This window comes from Trachypithecus francoisi, unplaced genomic scaffold, assembly GCF_009764315.1.
Source record: "Trachypithecus francoisi isolate TF-2019V2 unplaced genomic scaffold, Tfra_2.0 Contig01585, whole genome shotgun sequence".
NCBI classification, from domain to species: Eukaryota; Metazoa; Chordata; class Mammalia; order Primates; family Cercopithecidae; genus Trachypithecus; species Trachypithecus francoisi.
Window position 1 is genome coordinate 9,793,603 of NW_022681444.1, and position 15,613 is coordinate 9,809,215.

At 42.1% G+C, this 15,613-nt stretch overlaps 1 protein-coding gene across 4 annotated transcripts in view; it reads right to left on the bottom strand.

The window, feature by feature from the left end:
• Nucleotides 1-15,613, bottom strand: part of MED27 (mediator complex subunit 27) — a 216,232-nt gene that overhangs the window by 65,880 nt on the left and 134,739 nt on the right. For all 4 annotated transcript variants that reach the window (XM_033194605.1, XM_033194600.1, XM_033194590.1 and 1 more), the window contains exon 4: nt 10,105-10,198. In XM_033194605.1, the coding sequence (XP_033050496.1) occupies nt 10,105-10,198 (94 nt within the window). The remainder of the gene's footprint in view (nt 1-10,104; nt 10,199-15,613) is intronic.

Genomic DNA, 15,613 nt, shown 5'->3' on the forward strand with positions numbered 1-15,613 from the left:
AGTGACACCACCCCTCCTCCTCCTCCAGCAGCTGCCAAATGGCCCAGAGAGGATCTGCACACTTGGGTGAGGGAGAGCACAGCAACTGGGGGACTTGCCACTGAACTCAGTGCTGCCCCGTCACAGCAGAGAGTAAAGCTGTGCTGGGCTCAGCTGATGCCATGTCCACGGAGGGAGCATTTGGACTAGTTCTGGTCAGAGGGAAATCACCCACCCCAATGTGGGAACTTGAGTTTCTCAGCAAGCCTCGCCAGTGTGTGCTAAAGTGTTCTGGGGTTCTAGGTAAACTTGAAAAGCCGTCTAGACCACAAGGACCGCAATTCCTAAACAGGTTCTAGTGTTGGGCTGGGCTCAGAGCCAGTGGACTACGGGGGCACGTGACCTAGGGAGACAGCAGCCCGGGTGGCTAAGGGAGTGCTTGCGCCACCCTTCCCCCAATTCTAGGCACTACAGTTTACAGCAATGAAGGTGACCCTTCCTTCTTCTTGAGGACAGGAGAGCAAAGAGTAAAGAGGACTTTGTCTTGCATCTTGGATACCAGCTCAGCCACAACAAGATAAGGCACCAGGCAGTTGTGAGGCCCCCATTCTAGGCCCTAGCTCCCAAATGATATTTCTCGATACCTTGGGCCAGAAGGGAACCTGCTGCCTTGAAGGGAAGGACCTAGTCCTGGCAGGATCCATCACCTGCTGACTAAAGAGCCCTTGGGCCCTGAATGACCAACAGTGACACCCAGGTAGTATGCCGTGGGCCTTGGTGAGACTCTGAGATGTGCTGACTTCAAGAGAGATCCAGCACATTCCCAGCCATGGTGGCTCTGGGGAGAGACTCCTTCTGCTGGAGAAAAGCAGAGGGAAAAGTAAAGGGGACTTTGCCTTGCCCCTTAGGTACCAGCTTGGCTACAGGAGGGTAGAGCACCAAATGGGCTCTTGGGGTCCCTGAGTCCAGGCCTAGGCTGTTAGATGGCATTTCTGGACCTGCTCTGGCAGAGGGGAGTCCACTGCCCTGAAGGGTGAGTCTCAGGCATGGCAGCATTTGCCACACCTTTATGGTGAGTGTAAATTAGTACAACCACTATGGACTCTCCACTGACTGAAAAGCCAGTGGCCTGGCAGAACGCCCCATGGACCAGTGGTGGTGGTGGTCACTGGGAGAGGCTCTTCTGCCTGTGGAAAGGGGAGGGAAGAGTGGGAAGGACTTTTCTTGTGGTTTGAGGGCCAGCTCAGCTGCAGTAGAAGAGAGTACCAGCTAGATTTCTAAGGTTTTTAACTCCCATCCCTGGCTCGCAGACAGCATCTTTGAACCCACCTGGGACCTAGGGGAACTTGCTGCCCTGAAGGGAACGACACAAACCTGGCTGGCTTCCCCACCTGTTGACTGTAGAGTCCTAGCACCTTGAGTGAACATAGGTGTAGTAGTTACAGTGAGCCTTAGGCAAGACCCAGTGCTGCACTGGCCTCAAGTCTGACCCAGCGCAGTCTCAGCAGTGGTGGCCACAGCGGTGTTTGCATCACCTCATCTCCAGCTCCAGGTGGCTTAGCACAGAGAGAGAGAGAGGCTTCCTTTGTTTGGGAGAAAGTAAGGGAAGAGAACCGAGTCTCTGCCTGGTAATCCAGATCTAAAAAATAGCCTTAAAGGGCAACTCTAAGTGTCTTAAAGAGGAGGCAGAGAAAAAAGACAGGGGTAGAAAGTTTATTCCAAGGGCTAACATCAGATCACTGTCCAAAACTAGAGAAAGATAGCAACATTCAAGTACAAGAAGATTATAGAACACCAAGCAGTTTTAACCTGAAATAGACTACCACAAGGCATTTAGTAATCAAACTCTCAAAGGTCAGGGATAAAGACAGTATCCTAAAAGGAGCAAAGCAACAGAAAAGAAGTAACATAGAGTGGAGCTCCAATCTGTCTGGCAGCAGACCTCTCAGTGGAAACCTTACAGGCCAGGAGAGAGTGGCATGGAATATTTAAAGTGCTGATGGAAAAAAACTTTTACCCTAGAATAGTATATCCTGTGAAAATATCCTTCAAGCATGAAGGAGACATAAAGACTTTTTCAGATAAACCCTGTCTCTACCAAAAATACAAAAACTTAGCTGGGTGTGGTGGTGCGGATCTGTGGTCCCAGCTACTTGGGAAGCTGAGGAGGGAGGATTACTTGAGCTCACAGGGTGAAGGCTGCAGTGAGCCAAGCTTGTGCCACTGCACTCCAGTCTGGGTGACAGAGTGAGACCTTATCTCCAAAATAAATAAATAAAATAAAATATAAATGAATGAATAAATAAAACAACAGGTTATAAGACAGTATTTGCAAACTTCATGGTAGCCTTAAATTAGAAAATACACAATGGATACACAAAAAATAAACAGCAAGAAATTAAATCATAGCACCAGAGAAAATCACCTTCACTAAAAGGAACAAAAGAAGGAAGGAAAGAAGGAAGGAAGGAAGACCTCAAAACAACCAGAAAACAACAAAATGGAAGAAGTAAATCCTTACTTATCAACAATAACATCGAATATAAGTGAACTAAACTCTCCAATCAAAAGACACAGAGTAGCTGAATAGATAAAAAAGCAAGACCCATTGATCTGTTGCCTACAAAAACAGCCTTCACCTATAAAGATATACCTAGACTGAAAATAAAGGATGGAAAAAGATATTCCATGCCAATGGAAACCAAAAGAGAGCAGGAGTGGCTATACTTATATCAGACAAAATAGATTTCAGGACAAAAACTGTAAAAAGAGACAAAGAAGGTCATCATATAATGCTAAAGGGGTCAATTCAGCATGAGGATATCACAATTGTAAATATATATGCAACCAACAATGGAACACCCAGATACACAAAGGAAATATCATTAACGCTAAAGAGAGAGACAGGCCACAATACAATAATTTAACACCCCACTTTCAGGATTGGACAGATCTTCCAGACAGAAAACCAACGAAGAAACATCAGATCTAACCTGGACTACCGAACAGATGGACATAATAGATATTTACAGAACATTTCATCCAATGACTGCAGAACACATTCTTCTCCTCAGCACACAGATCTCTCAAGGATAAGACTACATGGACCACTCTCAAGGACAGACTGTAGGTTAGGTCACAAAACAAGTCTTAAAACATTAAAAAAAACAAAAAACTGAAAGAATATCAAGTATCTTCTCTGACCACACTGGAATAAAATTAGAAATCAATAACGTGGGGAATTTTGGAAACTATACAAACACATGGAAATTCAACAATATGCTCCTGAATGACCAGTGGGTCAATTAAGAGATTAAGAAGGAAACTGAAAAGTTTCTTGAAATAAATGATAATGGAAACACAAAATAAAATTGGCAAACCTTTAGCCAGAATAACTAGGAAAAAAAAAAAAAAGAGAGAGAGAGAGAAGATACAAATAAAATAAGTGAGAAAAAGGAGACATTACAACTGATACCACAGAAATTAAAAGGATCATTAGTAGCTACTATGAGCAACTACATGCCAATAAATTGGAAAATCTCGAGGAAATGGATAAATTCACAGACACATACAACCTACCGAGATTGAACCATGAGGAAATCTAAAACCTGAACAGACCAATTACCAAGTAACGACATTGACGCAGTAATAAAAAAGTCTCCCAGTAAAGAACAGCCCATGATCCAATGGCTTCACTGCTGAATTCTACCAAACATTTAAAGAAGAATTAATACCAACCCTACTCAAAGTATTCCAAAAAACAGAAGAGGAAGGAATACTTCTAAACTCAGTTTATGAGGCCAGTATTACCCTGATACCAAAACCAGACAAAGACACAACAAAAAAAGAAAACTATAGGCCAATATTTCTGATGATTATTGATGCAAAAATCCTCAACCAAATACTATCAAAGTGAATTCAACAATACATTAAAAAGATCATTCATCATGACGAAGTGGGATTTATTCCAGGGATGTAAAGATGGTTCAACATATGCAAATCAGTTAATGTGAAACATCATATCAACAGAATGAAGGACAAAAACCATGCGATCATTTCAATTGATACTGAAAAAACATTTGATAAAAACCAACATCACTTTATTATAAAAACCTTCAAAAATCTGGGTATGGAAGGAACATACTTCAACATAATAAAAGCCATATATGATAGACTTACAGTTAGTATCATACTGAATGGGGAAAAACTGAAAGCCTTTCCTCTATGATTTAGAACTTGACAAGGATGCCCACTTGCATCACCGTTATTTAACATAATACTGGAAGTCCTAGCTAGAGCAATCAGACAAGAGAAAAAAATAGAGGGCATCCAAATTGGAAAGGAAAAGGGTCAAATTATCCTTGTTAGCAGATGATATGATCTTATATTTGGAAAAACCTAGACTCTGCCAAAAAACCATTAGAACTGAGAAACAAATTCAGTAAAGTTGAAGGATACAAAATATACAGAAATCAGTAGCATTTCTATAAGCTAAGAGTGAACAGTCTGAAAAAGAAATAAAAAAGTAATCTGATTTAACAATAGCTACACATAAAATTAAATACCTAGGAATCAACTAAAGAAGAAAAATATCTCTACAATGAAAACTATAAAACACTGATAAAAGACATTGGAGAAGACACAAAAAGATGGAAAGATATTCCATGTTCATAGGTTGGAAGAAACAATATTGTTAAAATGTGCATACTACCCAAAGCAATAAACATTCAATACAAGCCTTATCAAAATACCAATGATATTTTTCACAGAAATAGAAAAAAAAAACAAACCCTAACATTTACATGGAACCAAAAAAGATCCAGAATAGCAAAAGCTACCCTGAGCAGAACAAAACTGGAGGAATCACATTACCTGACTTCAAATTATATTACAGAGCTATAATAACCAAAACAGCATGGTACTGGCATAAAAAGACGCATAGATCAATGGAAGACAATAGAGAGCCCAGAAACAAATCCATACACCTACGGTGAACTCATTTTTGACAAAGGTGCCAAGAGCATACATTGGGGAAAAGATGTCCCTTCAATAAATGTTGCTGGGAAAACTTAATTTCCATATGCAGAAGAATGAAACTAGACCCCTATCTCTCACCATACATAAAAATCAAATACAAATGGATTAAAGACTTAAATCTAAGACCTCAAACTATGAACCTATTACAAGAAAATGTTGGGGAAACTCTCCAGGACATTAGTCTGAGCAAAAATGTCTTGAGTAATATCCCATAAACATAGGCAACCAAAGCAAAAATGGATAAATGGGATCACATCAAGTTAAAAAGCTTCTGTACAGCAAAGGAAACAATCAACAAAGTGAAGAGACAGTCCATAGAATGGATCTGCAATATTACGGAATTTGCAAACTACCCATCTGACAAAGGATTAATAGCCAGGATATACAAAGAGCTTGAACTCTACAGGAAAAAAAACTAACGATCCGACTAAAAAAAAGAAGACATACAGAATGGCAAAAACCCAGTTACAATAGCTTTTATCCAAAGACAGGCAGTAACAAATGCTGGCAAGGATGTGGAGAGAAGAGAACTCTTGTATACTGTTGGTGGGAATGTAAATTAGTACAACCGCTATGGAGAACAGTTTTGAGGTTCCTCAGAAAACCTAAAAATAGAGCTATCATATGACCCAGCAATCCCACTGCTGCATATATACCCAAAAGAAAGGAAACCGGTGTATCGAAGAGATAGCTGCACCCCCGTGTTTGTTGTAGCACTGTTCACAACAGCCAAAATTTGGAAACAACCTAAGTGTCCATCAAGAGATGAGTAGATAAAGAAAATGTGGTGCACATACACAATGGAGTACTATTCAGCCATAAAAAAGTACGAGATCTTGTCATTTGCAACAACATGGGTGGAAATGAAGGTTGTTAAGTTATGTGAAATAAGCCAGGCACATAAAGATAAACTTTGTTATGTTCTCATTTATTTGTGGGAGGTAAAAATTAAAGTAACTGAACTCCTGGAGATAGAAGGATGGTTACCAGTAGCTGAGAGGGATAGTTGGGGTGGGAGTATGGGGGCAGGATAGTGGGGATGTTTAACAGGTACAAAAAGTAGTTAGTAAAAATAAGTAAGGCTTAGTATTTCATAGTACGACAGGGTGACTACAATCAATAACAATTTAATTGTACATTTAAAAATAACTAAAAGAGTATAACTGGATAACTTACAAAACAAAGAATAAATGTTTGAGAGGATGGATATCCGTTTACCAGGATGTGATGATTACATATCACAGGCCTGTATCAAAGTGTCTCATGTACCCCATAAATATATACACCTACTGTGTACCCACAAAACTTAGAATAAAAACTTTCAAAAAAAAGTATCCTGGTATATGCAAGAGAATGCTCATGCCAAAATTATTTATAAAGCAAAATTGTAACCAACCCCAATGTGCCTTGGCAAGAGAAAGGATAAAGTGTGGACAGTCACAGGATGGACATTAGATGACAATGATCAAACTGCAAGATACGACCACCATCAGGGATACAGCTCAGAAACAATATACATAGTATGACACTATTTTTACACAGCTCAAAACTCAAGGAGGCATTATTTAGCGATACAGGCACATGTGGTGAACTGCATTTTAAAAATGAGAAGGGGGTGCCTCTCAGGGTGGAGATGACCACGGGTCAGGAGGCAGGGATTGGGGAGGAGCCATATTGGTTATGTTCTATTTCTCAAATTGAGTGATGAGTTCATGGGTTTATCTAAGCTTTATAATTTACATATACATTACATATATTCTTTAGTATATATCAAATTACATAATTTAAAATTTTTAAGAAAAAACTGGCCAAGTACAGTGGCTTATATCTGTAATCCCAGCACTTTGGGAGGCTGAGGCAGACTCATCACTTGAGCTCAGGAGTTCGAGACAAGCCTGCCGTCTCTACAAAAAATACAAAAATTAGCCAGGCATGGTGGCACACACCTGTGGTCCCAGCTATTCAGGAGGCTGAGGTGGGAGGATTGCTTGAGCCCAGGCGGTTGAGGCTGCAATGAGCTGTGATCACGCCACTGCACTTCAGGCCTGGGTGACAAAGTGAGAATCTGTCTCCAAAAAAAAACAAAAAACAAACAAACAAACAAAAAAACAAAAAACAAAAACAAAAACACAACGAAAAAGGAAAAGAAAAAATCACCAGCCTGGTGCCTGGTAGTCCAAATCTTACTTGCCATGAGCATGAACTGTCCTCAGAGACAAGAGAAGCATAGCACCCTGGAGGCTTGGGGAGATAGGGATAGGTGTCCTGACCGCACAAGCCCAGGAAACAACTTCCTCCAGTTCCTACTTGTCAAATGAGCACAGTTGGTGCTACCTACCTCGAGGGCCACAGTGGGCATCAGATGAGATAAGTGCTGCGTAAGCCACAAGCCTCTGTCCACACAGACGTTCACTGTGTCATACAGACGGCTGGTTCCTCTAGGGAATTACTTCCCCTCCACTCCTTGCAGTTCTGTGGGGCTGCCAAGGCCTGACTCCCCTATCCTCGGGGCTCAGGGCAAGGAGCAACGGCAGGCTAGGCCAGCAGAAGTGTTCTTCCCAGACTGTATGCACAGGGATGGGAGGCAGTTCATATGGAATCATTTGGGCCATGGGGCCCCCTAAAAAACGTTGTCCTGATCTTGTTCCTGACATGCCTGGAGCTACTCTGGTTTTTGTCCTGCCTGGCAGGTCAGCTTCATCACTGAGTCTCGTGCACCTGGCACCATCAAATAGCAAAACCCAAACCAACTCTTTCCTTATGTGAGTCAATCAGAGTTGCTGTTGACCGCATTCAAGGAAGCCTAGCCAATTGCGGAGGAAATGCCTTTTTATTTCAAAAGCACAGGTGCAGTTCGGACATTTGCCAAGGGAGGTAAAGGAAGGTGTCGGCTGAGACTGCTCAAGTGCACCCTGCTTCAATGGCCTCCTAACTGGTCTTTCCCCATAGCCTTCCGGAACACACTGCATTCCCGGTTAATTCAATTTATTCCAGATTCATCTCCAGAAAACACTTTCAACTCTTGCCTACACCTCCTGCCTACAGTCTAGGCCCCAAAACTTTACCAGTGAAGTCCAGGGAACAGGTAACTAGTAGGTAGTGGGGGAGGTGGCATCTGTTGGTCCTGCTCCCCCTCCAGGTAGGAATTCCCGTCACCCCCCTCATGATGGATGTGGTAGGAGTGAATAGCCTAGAGATTTGCCATCTCATAAAATTCCAACTTCTAATAGTAAACGCCAAACGCAGGCATTATGTTAAAAGTACGATTAACCCCGTGGCAATCTGATTCTGAATCAGATCACCTACTACTGTTCCTGTAAGTAAGCACCAGTTTCTGTGAGTTCCTGTGTCGCTGAAGAAAGATAACAAGTAGGCACCTAGATGCACATGTCTGAATTAGCGGGGGAGGATAGGTGTTGGTGGTAGTGAATAAACCGGGCATGTGAAACGTGATTCTTGCCTTGAATTGAGTCCCTAAATTTTCTCATCAGTCTATTAGGACAGAAGCTCTATGGGAAAGCAGGCGAGGTCGACCGTCACTGTGAAATACATGCCTGCCTTCTCAGGTGGAAGGAACTCATCTGCACAGCCTGTTTGCCTGGAATCTTGTTCCCTCTGCTCATTCCCTTCAATGCCAGTCCCACCCTCATCATGAAATGGGAGCTCAATGACCCAGAAATAATTTGAACAAACCTATTTCACTGAGGACGCATTCATTTCTATCTTCATTAACTCTTTGGGGCCCTGTCAGGTACGCTGAGAGCAGGATCTATGTTTCAACTGCTGGGTCTGGGGTATCTTAAAATCTGGGCAATTTGTACATTTAACTGAGAGAGACTTTTTTTTTTTGGAGACAGCGTCTCGCTTTTTTGCCCAGGCTGGAGTAAAATGGCACGATCTCAGCTCACTGCAACCTCTGGAAGCAGAACGTATTTTGTGTTCTGTAGACAGATACATTTTATGTGAAGAAAACTGTTTCCCTTTTCTACGAAAAAAAAACATAGCATTATCTCCTTTTCTTTATGTTTTAACTGAAAGAAATTTTTTAAGTAGCATGTTATCCAGGTGGATGTCACTAATTTTTTTTTCCCACAAATGAAGTAACAAATATTCAACAAGCCCAGATCTTCTCCTGTCTTAAGACCAAAACACACATGCACACACAATGTTCCCCTAAGATGAATGGGCTGGAGTAAATAGTAACTCATCCTGGGTGACTGGCTATTTATAAGATTTCACACAAGTAAAATGCTAAAATATGGGGAATTCACACTAGGCTCCAAAGCAGCAACAGCAGAATAGATGGAAAAAATACCCAGTCCTGAACCTTAGCTCCCTGACACCCACTGAAACCATCATTCTTATTCAATAAACTTATCTGCTTTTTTATAAAATGTGGTGGTTCCTCAAAAATCTGTGTTCAGGGAAGTATTCTTCAAGCACATACAAGTGTTATTATACAAACCACTAGAAAAGCTTCTCATCATTGAGGTCTCTGTGACTTCCTAATTAATAATATAATCTAGCATTTCTATCCCACTGTATTTCCAAAACACACCTGTCTTTGGTGAATTCATGCAAATACAAACATCCACCAGGAGATGATGAGGTGATATGTTCAGAGCAAACCATAATCAGAAACAGCAAAACCAGAAGTCATCAGTCACAAGTCTCAGAATACTTTCTTCAAATACATAATATTCTGGTTTTGTATGAAGAGGGCGTTTTCTTTAGCAGGATCCAACAGTTGAGCATCACTATTGTCTACTATACTTCTTTGGGGAAAATAGAAAACAGATTCACCAAAACATTGGGAGGTTGCATGAAGCGACTTAAGATGAAATGGTCTTACAGTGTTTTTCCTCTCTGGTTAATTCTTACATGGGATCTGCAATTTTGTTCAAAAGCGAGGGTTCAATGTGCAGAATTATTAACCTACGGAATGCCAGTAAGGAAATATGTTATTCACCATCAAATCGGAATTTAATCCCCATTCTATAAATCCTACAACACAGGACCAGAGAGTTAACTGAGAAGTCCATTTTTTTTTCCCCCAACATCCCTACAAATCAGTCAAGCTCATCTTACCAGAAGCATTGCTGATGTTCCATTGGGTCTGGATAAGTGGATGGACATTTCAGGAAACATCCTGTCAATGCGGTTGATCACATCATCAACATATCTAAGTGGGAAAAAAATAAACATGTGTGAACTACGACTCCAGTTAAGAACTACAGATTAATAGTATTCGAAAGACATTGCTTTTAAATGTAATTTTAAATCAATATAACACAGTTTTAAGAAGGCAAATAGGATTAGAAACCTTTTTGTCTTTACCTCTGTATGTCCAGATAATGTGTTTTTAATGCTAGTTCTTGATTTTTCATTTTAAGGCACGACTATTAATTTTCTTCTATAGGAGGTCAGAATTTAGCTGTGTCACCTGCTGGGTCACTGGGCTCCAACAACAAGGCCCCCTCCCTTTGTCCTTCCAGTCCAGGGTGGCAGCAGTGTCCTGCTGTTACGCAACTCTGGGCTGTCTCACTGTCTCATCAGGTTTCTCCTCTGAATCACTGGAATAACCAATTCCTGGGATTAAATTCCTTTTTTTTTTGACAAAAACTTGCGTGACAATTGCTGTGTTACCCAGGCTGGAGTGCAGTGGCGCGATCTCGGCTTACTGCAACCTCCGCCTCCCGGGTTCAAACGATTCTCCTGCTTCAGCCTCCCAAGTACCCAAGTAGCTGGGACTATAGGCACACGTCACCACGCCCGGCTAATTTTTGTATTTTTAGTAGAGATGGGGTGTCACCATATTGGCCAGGCTGGTCTCGATCTCCTGACATTGTGATCTGCCCGCCTCGGCCTCCTGAAGTGCTGGAATTACAAGCGTGAGCCACCACGCCCGGCCAATTCCTTCTGTTTTTAAATACCTGAAGTCATTCCTGATCTCCTGGTTGTGCTCTAATTCAAGTTATATCACAATTTTTACTTAAATCAGTAGTCTGTGATTATATTCTAAAATCTCTGCATATATTTTTAATAGCTGAGCTACATGGTAGCTCATGACTACATTTATTTACTTATACAGCTTTCTGTTTTCTTGCATTTCTATTTTGCCTTTCCTTTTTTTCTTTTTCTGAGACTGAGTCTTGCTCTATTGCCCAGGCTGGAGTGCAGTGGTGCTATCTCAGCTCACTGTAACCTCCGCCTCCCAGGTTCAAGCGATTCTTATGCCTCAGCCTCCCAAGTAGCTGGGATTACAGGCGCCCACCACCACTTCTGGCTAATTTTTGTATTTTTAGTAGAGACAGGTTTCACCATGTTGGCCAGGCTGGTCTCAAACTCCTGACCTCAAGTGATTCGACTGCCTCAGTCTCCCAAAGTGCTGGGATTACAGGCGAGAGCCATGCACTCAGCCCTGTTTTGCCTTTTCATTTGATTAGTTTTCTATGTATCTGTTACAGTTTTATTCCTAAACTCTCTACCTGACTCTTACTCCAAACATATCAGGCAAGCTATCAGCTTCATGTTTTCCTTGGAGATATCCCACCAAAAGGAAATCCTCTGTTCTTATAGCCCAGATGAAACCTGTATCTCTTAAGGTTTAATAATAATTGAGGTCAGTGACATTAAGGACTGAGCATGAGAACTGGCACATATAAAGGACTCAAAAATTGTAAGTGCTCTGATTGGTAGTTCTACCACTTACACCATGGGCCAATTCTGCAAAAATGCCCTCTCTTACTGGGATAAATTCTTCCCTACAGTGGTAGCGCATTGTGAAGACATCAGCCCATAGCACCGAGTAGGTTCTGGCTCAGGTCCTTCGAGAACAAAATCATACAAGAATTTGTGTTCACCATCCAATCACACTGGACACAAAGAGGATGTATAATATAATAGCTGACATGTAAAACTATCTATTAAGGATTTTACATTGGATTTCATATCCATTGGCTACGACAAATTAAATTACATGTCCATTAAGTCAGGGACATATAAAAGGTGTATTCTCTTGGGGTAAGAGGGAGATTAGTTCTCCGTTCACAACATGAAAAGATTTTAGTTTGAACCTGGGGCTCATGAGAGATAGCAGAAAACATAATGCCATTTGTTAAAAAGCGAACATCACGTGCCAGCTCTGAAAGTCAGAAAGCGACCCTCCCTATTCTCTAAGGAAAGCCTATCAGGTTTTCCTTAGAGAATGTGATGTCGAGTTTTAAAACTTTAAGCTGAAGAAGGAAGGGGAAAAATGAGAGAGGGCCCCGTGGTAAACAACGATAACAGTAAGCAGACTGCAGCAGAGATGAGTGAGAAGGCGCGGAGGTGCACTGAAGGGTATTTGCTCCTGGAGAAAAGAAGGCAGAGGGAGACTTTGATATTCTTCAAGTACATGAATGGCTTTTATGAACTCAGTACCAAACAGCATCTCCCATCTCTCGAAAGCACCATACTGTGAGGATATGGCACCAAAAAGTGAACTTGCTCAGAAAGAATGAGAGGCACTTCTTAAAGGCAAGGCCCCATTCTGCTGAAATTTTTTTTTTGTAGATGGAGTCTCCCTTTGTTACCCAGGCTGGAGTGCAGTGGCAGAATCTCAGCTCACTGCAAGCTCCGCCTCCCGGGTTTACGCCATTCTCCTGTCTCAGCCTCCCGAGTAGCTGGGACTACAGGTGCCCACCACCATGCCCGGCTAATTTTTTTGTATTTTTAGTAGAGATGGAGTTTCACCGTGTTAGCCAGGATGGTCTCGATCTCCTGACCTCGTGATTCACCCGCCTCAGCCTCCCAAAGTACTGGGATTACAGGCGTGAGCCACCGCGCCCGGCCTCTGCTGATTTTTTAATGGTTTGATAAACAATCTTTCCTGGATGGCTAAGACACAGGCTGACCACACATCATGTCCCGTGGTTCCTTCTAGATTTACAGCATCATGACACACAATCTTGGATCTAAGCTTAAATGCTACAAAAGGGGTGAGAAGTGAAGAGAAGAGGAAATGAACTCATTTTTCATCATTGCCTGACGTTTCTTGAAATGGTGAAGGCACATGACAAAAACATCATGCCTAAAGTTTATACCAGGTCACTGGAAACATTCCTGCATGTATATACTTCTTTTCTAAATCTATACGTGTGGTTTAAACCCAGTTGCTTCCGACTCAGCAGGAAGCAAACATCCACTGTCCTGCATGAATGGAGGTCATTGCTAAGTATATGCTAATGGGGAGGAGGATAGGCGATGTCTTCTGAACTGATCCTCCATCAATAGCCATCATAGCTCTGGACAGCAGAAAGCAGATGAATACGCAGATCTTCAGCACAAAGGGAACATTATAATTTGCTTTCCCTTGTACCTTTCACCTTTAAGGCGTTAAGATACATTCTGGAAAACTAGTTTCCTTAGCAGGCTAGAAAAATAAAGAAATGAGGTGGGTTAAGTGATGATCCCAGGTCAAGCAAAAAGCCAGAAACCAAGCTCAGTGTGTAGATTTCTAGAATTCCATGCCAACTACCTAACTCTGCTTGCTTTTAGTAAGGGCCAGAGTTCTAAATGGGCAAACAAAAGTCCCTGGCCATTTTTGATTCCTTTACTGATGAGATTTTTACCTCTAAGAAAAGGCAATGGCAAAAGAAAAATAAGTTCCTAAGGAAAATATCTGCTGTAGGCACAGGTAAGTGAAGAGATCCAGGTGGGTTTCGTTGTTCTTGTCCTCCTGTTTCTTCCCCAACCCGTGACCTTAGACAAAGCTCAGCAAACTCAAAGACTGTAGGAAGCAAAAATGCATTTTCAGGAGATTGTTTTCCATTCACATGCCTAACACAAAGGAGATGCAAATTTCTTTTCTACAGGTGACATTATGTATTTGCCAAAAAGGGAAAGAGAGAAAGTCAGCTGCATCTTTAGCTGAGGAAAACAATGTCTAAATTCGCGAGGCAAAAATCAAAACACTTCATTTTCAAACAGACCCAACCTTCGAAACACAAATCAACCACTAGTGACTTGACAGAAATAAGGAAAGCTTGGAGGCTCAAATTAAAAATCTAGAGACAAAAATGACACTCTTTTTTCGCTGAGGGAGGGAGTGTTGGTATGGGAGGTGGTCTCTGGCAGTACTCTCCGACTGTTGCCTCCCGAGACAGTGAGCACTGCTAGCGTCTGCAGCGGGCTCTGCAGTGCGGCGCCCCACTTTGAGAGCAGGGCTAAGGACAGGTAGGAACAGCGTGCTCCCCTCCTACACTTCCACCATATGTTACACTCTGTTCTGTGGCAGAATCAAATTACTTTAATTTTTACCTTTGAAATATAGGCAAACAAGCAGTAACACAGCAGTGGTGACTAGTTTACACTTGAGCAGACGCGGCGCGGAAAGACATTAATTTAGTGCCAAATTGAGCAGTGAGTCACAATTTGCACATATCTGTCAACCTGTTAACAGGGTAATAACTTGGAAAGACTGCTGTTCCTATTTACATTACAGAAGCCTTTCAAAAACGGAGAGCTGCTTGGTTCTCCTTCTTGAAGTATTTGGTCAATGAGCTGGCTTGATGGTCCAAGAACTGGGCTAGAAACACAAACTTCTAGAAATTACAGATTCAAATCAAGGTATGATCCATAACTTCAGTATGTTCAGATAGAGAACGAACTTTTAAACAACCAGAGCATTCTGTTTCCCTGTCCTTTGCCCCAGCTGCAGTCAGACTCTCAACGGTTTCCAACCCATTTTTTCCCAGCCCAACGCAACCATCTCTTCCTGAAGGACAGCTTCAGTCTCAACTGCCTCAACATCTCCCCTGCATCAGAAACAATCCAACCATTCTCAAATGGCTAAAATGGATTTCAAGAGCCCTATACTTTTGTTCACTTCCAATTTTCTTCAAGTAGTCCAGCTTGCTCCTTTCAATGGCCTTAGTCTGAGAATTAAAGAACACCAGGACCTCAGAGGTCCTCTCATCCACTGTCCCCAACAATTTAGGGTTTTAACAGCATCTCCAACAGGTGGTCTGCATAAATACCCCCCCATCACCACCTCATGAGGCAACCCCTTGCATTGTTTGACGTCTATTGTTTCAAATCCACTTACTAGTATCTGCACCCAATCATCCTACTTTAGCCTTTAGAATGACACACAAATATTTCCTCCAAAACCTAAAGGCTTTCTGGGGTCCATGAATGGACTTTATAAAAGACTGCTGGGTTTTCTGATTTCTTTCATCAGTGGTTTTTAGTCTTTTTTCTTTGAGATGGAGTCTCGCTCTGTCACCCAGGCTGGAATGCAGTGGCGCGATCTCAGCTCACTGCAACCTCTGCCTTCTGGGTTCAAGGGATTCTCCCTCCTGCCTCAGCCTCGCAAGTAGCTGGGATAACAGGCACCTGCCATCACGCCCGGCTAATTTTTGTATTTTTAGTAGAGACGGGGTTTCATCATGTTGGCCAGGCTGGTCTCCAACTCCTGACCTCAAGTGATCTGCTTGCCTCTGCCTCCCAAAGTGTTGGGATTAGAGGTGTGAGCCACTGCGCCTGGCTGGTTCTTAGTCTTTCTTGGGTCACAGATCCCTTGAAGAAGGTATGAAAATTAAAACACATGTCTGTA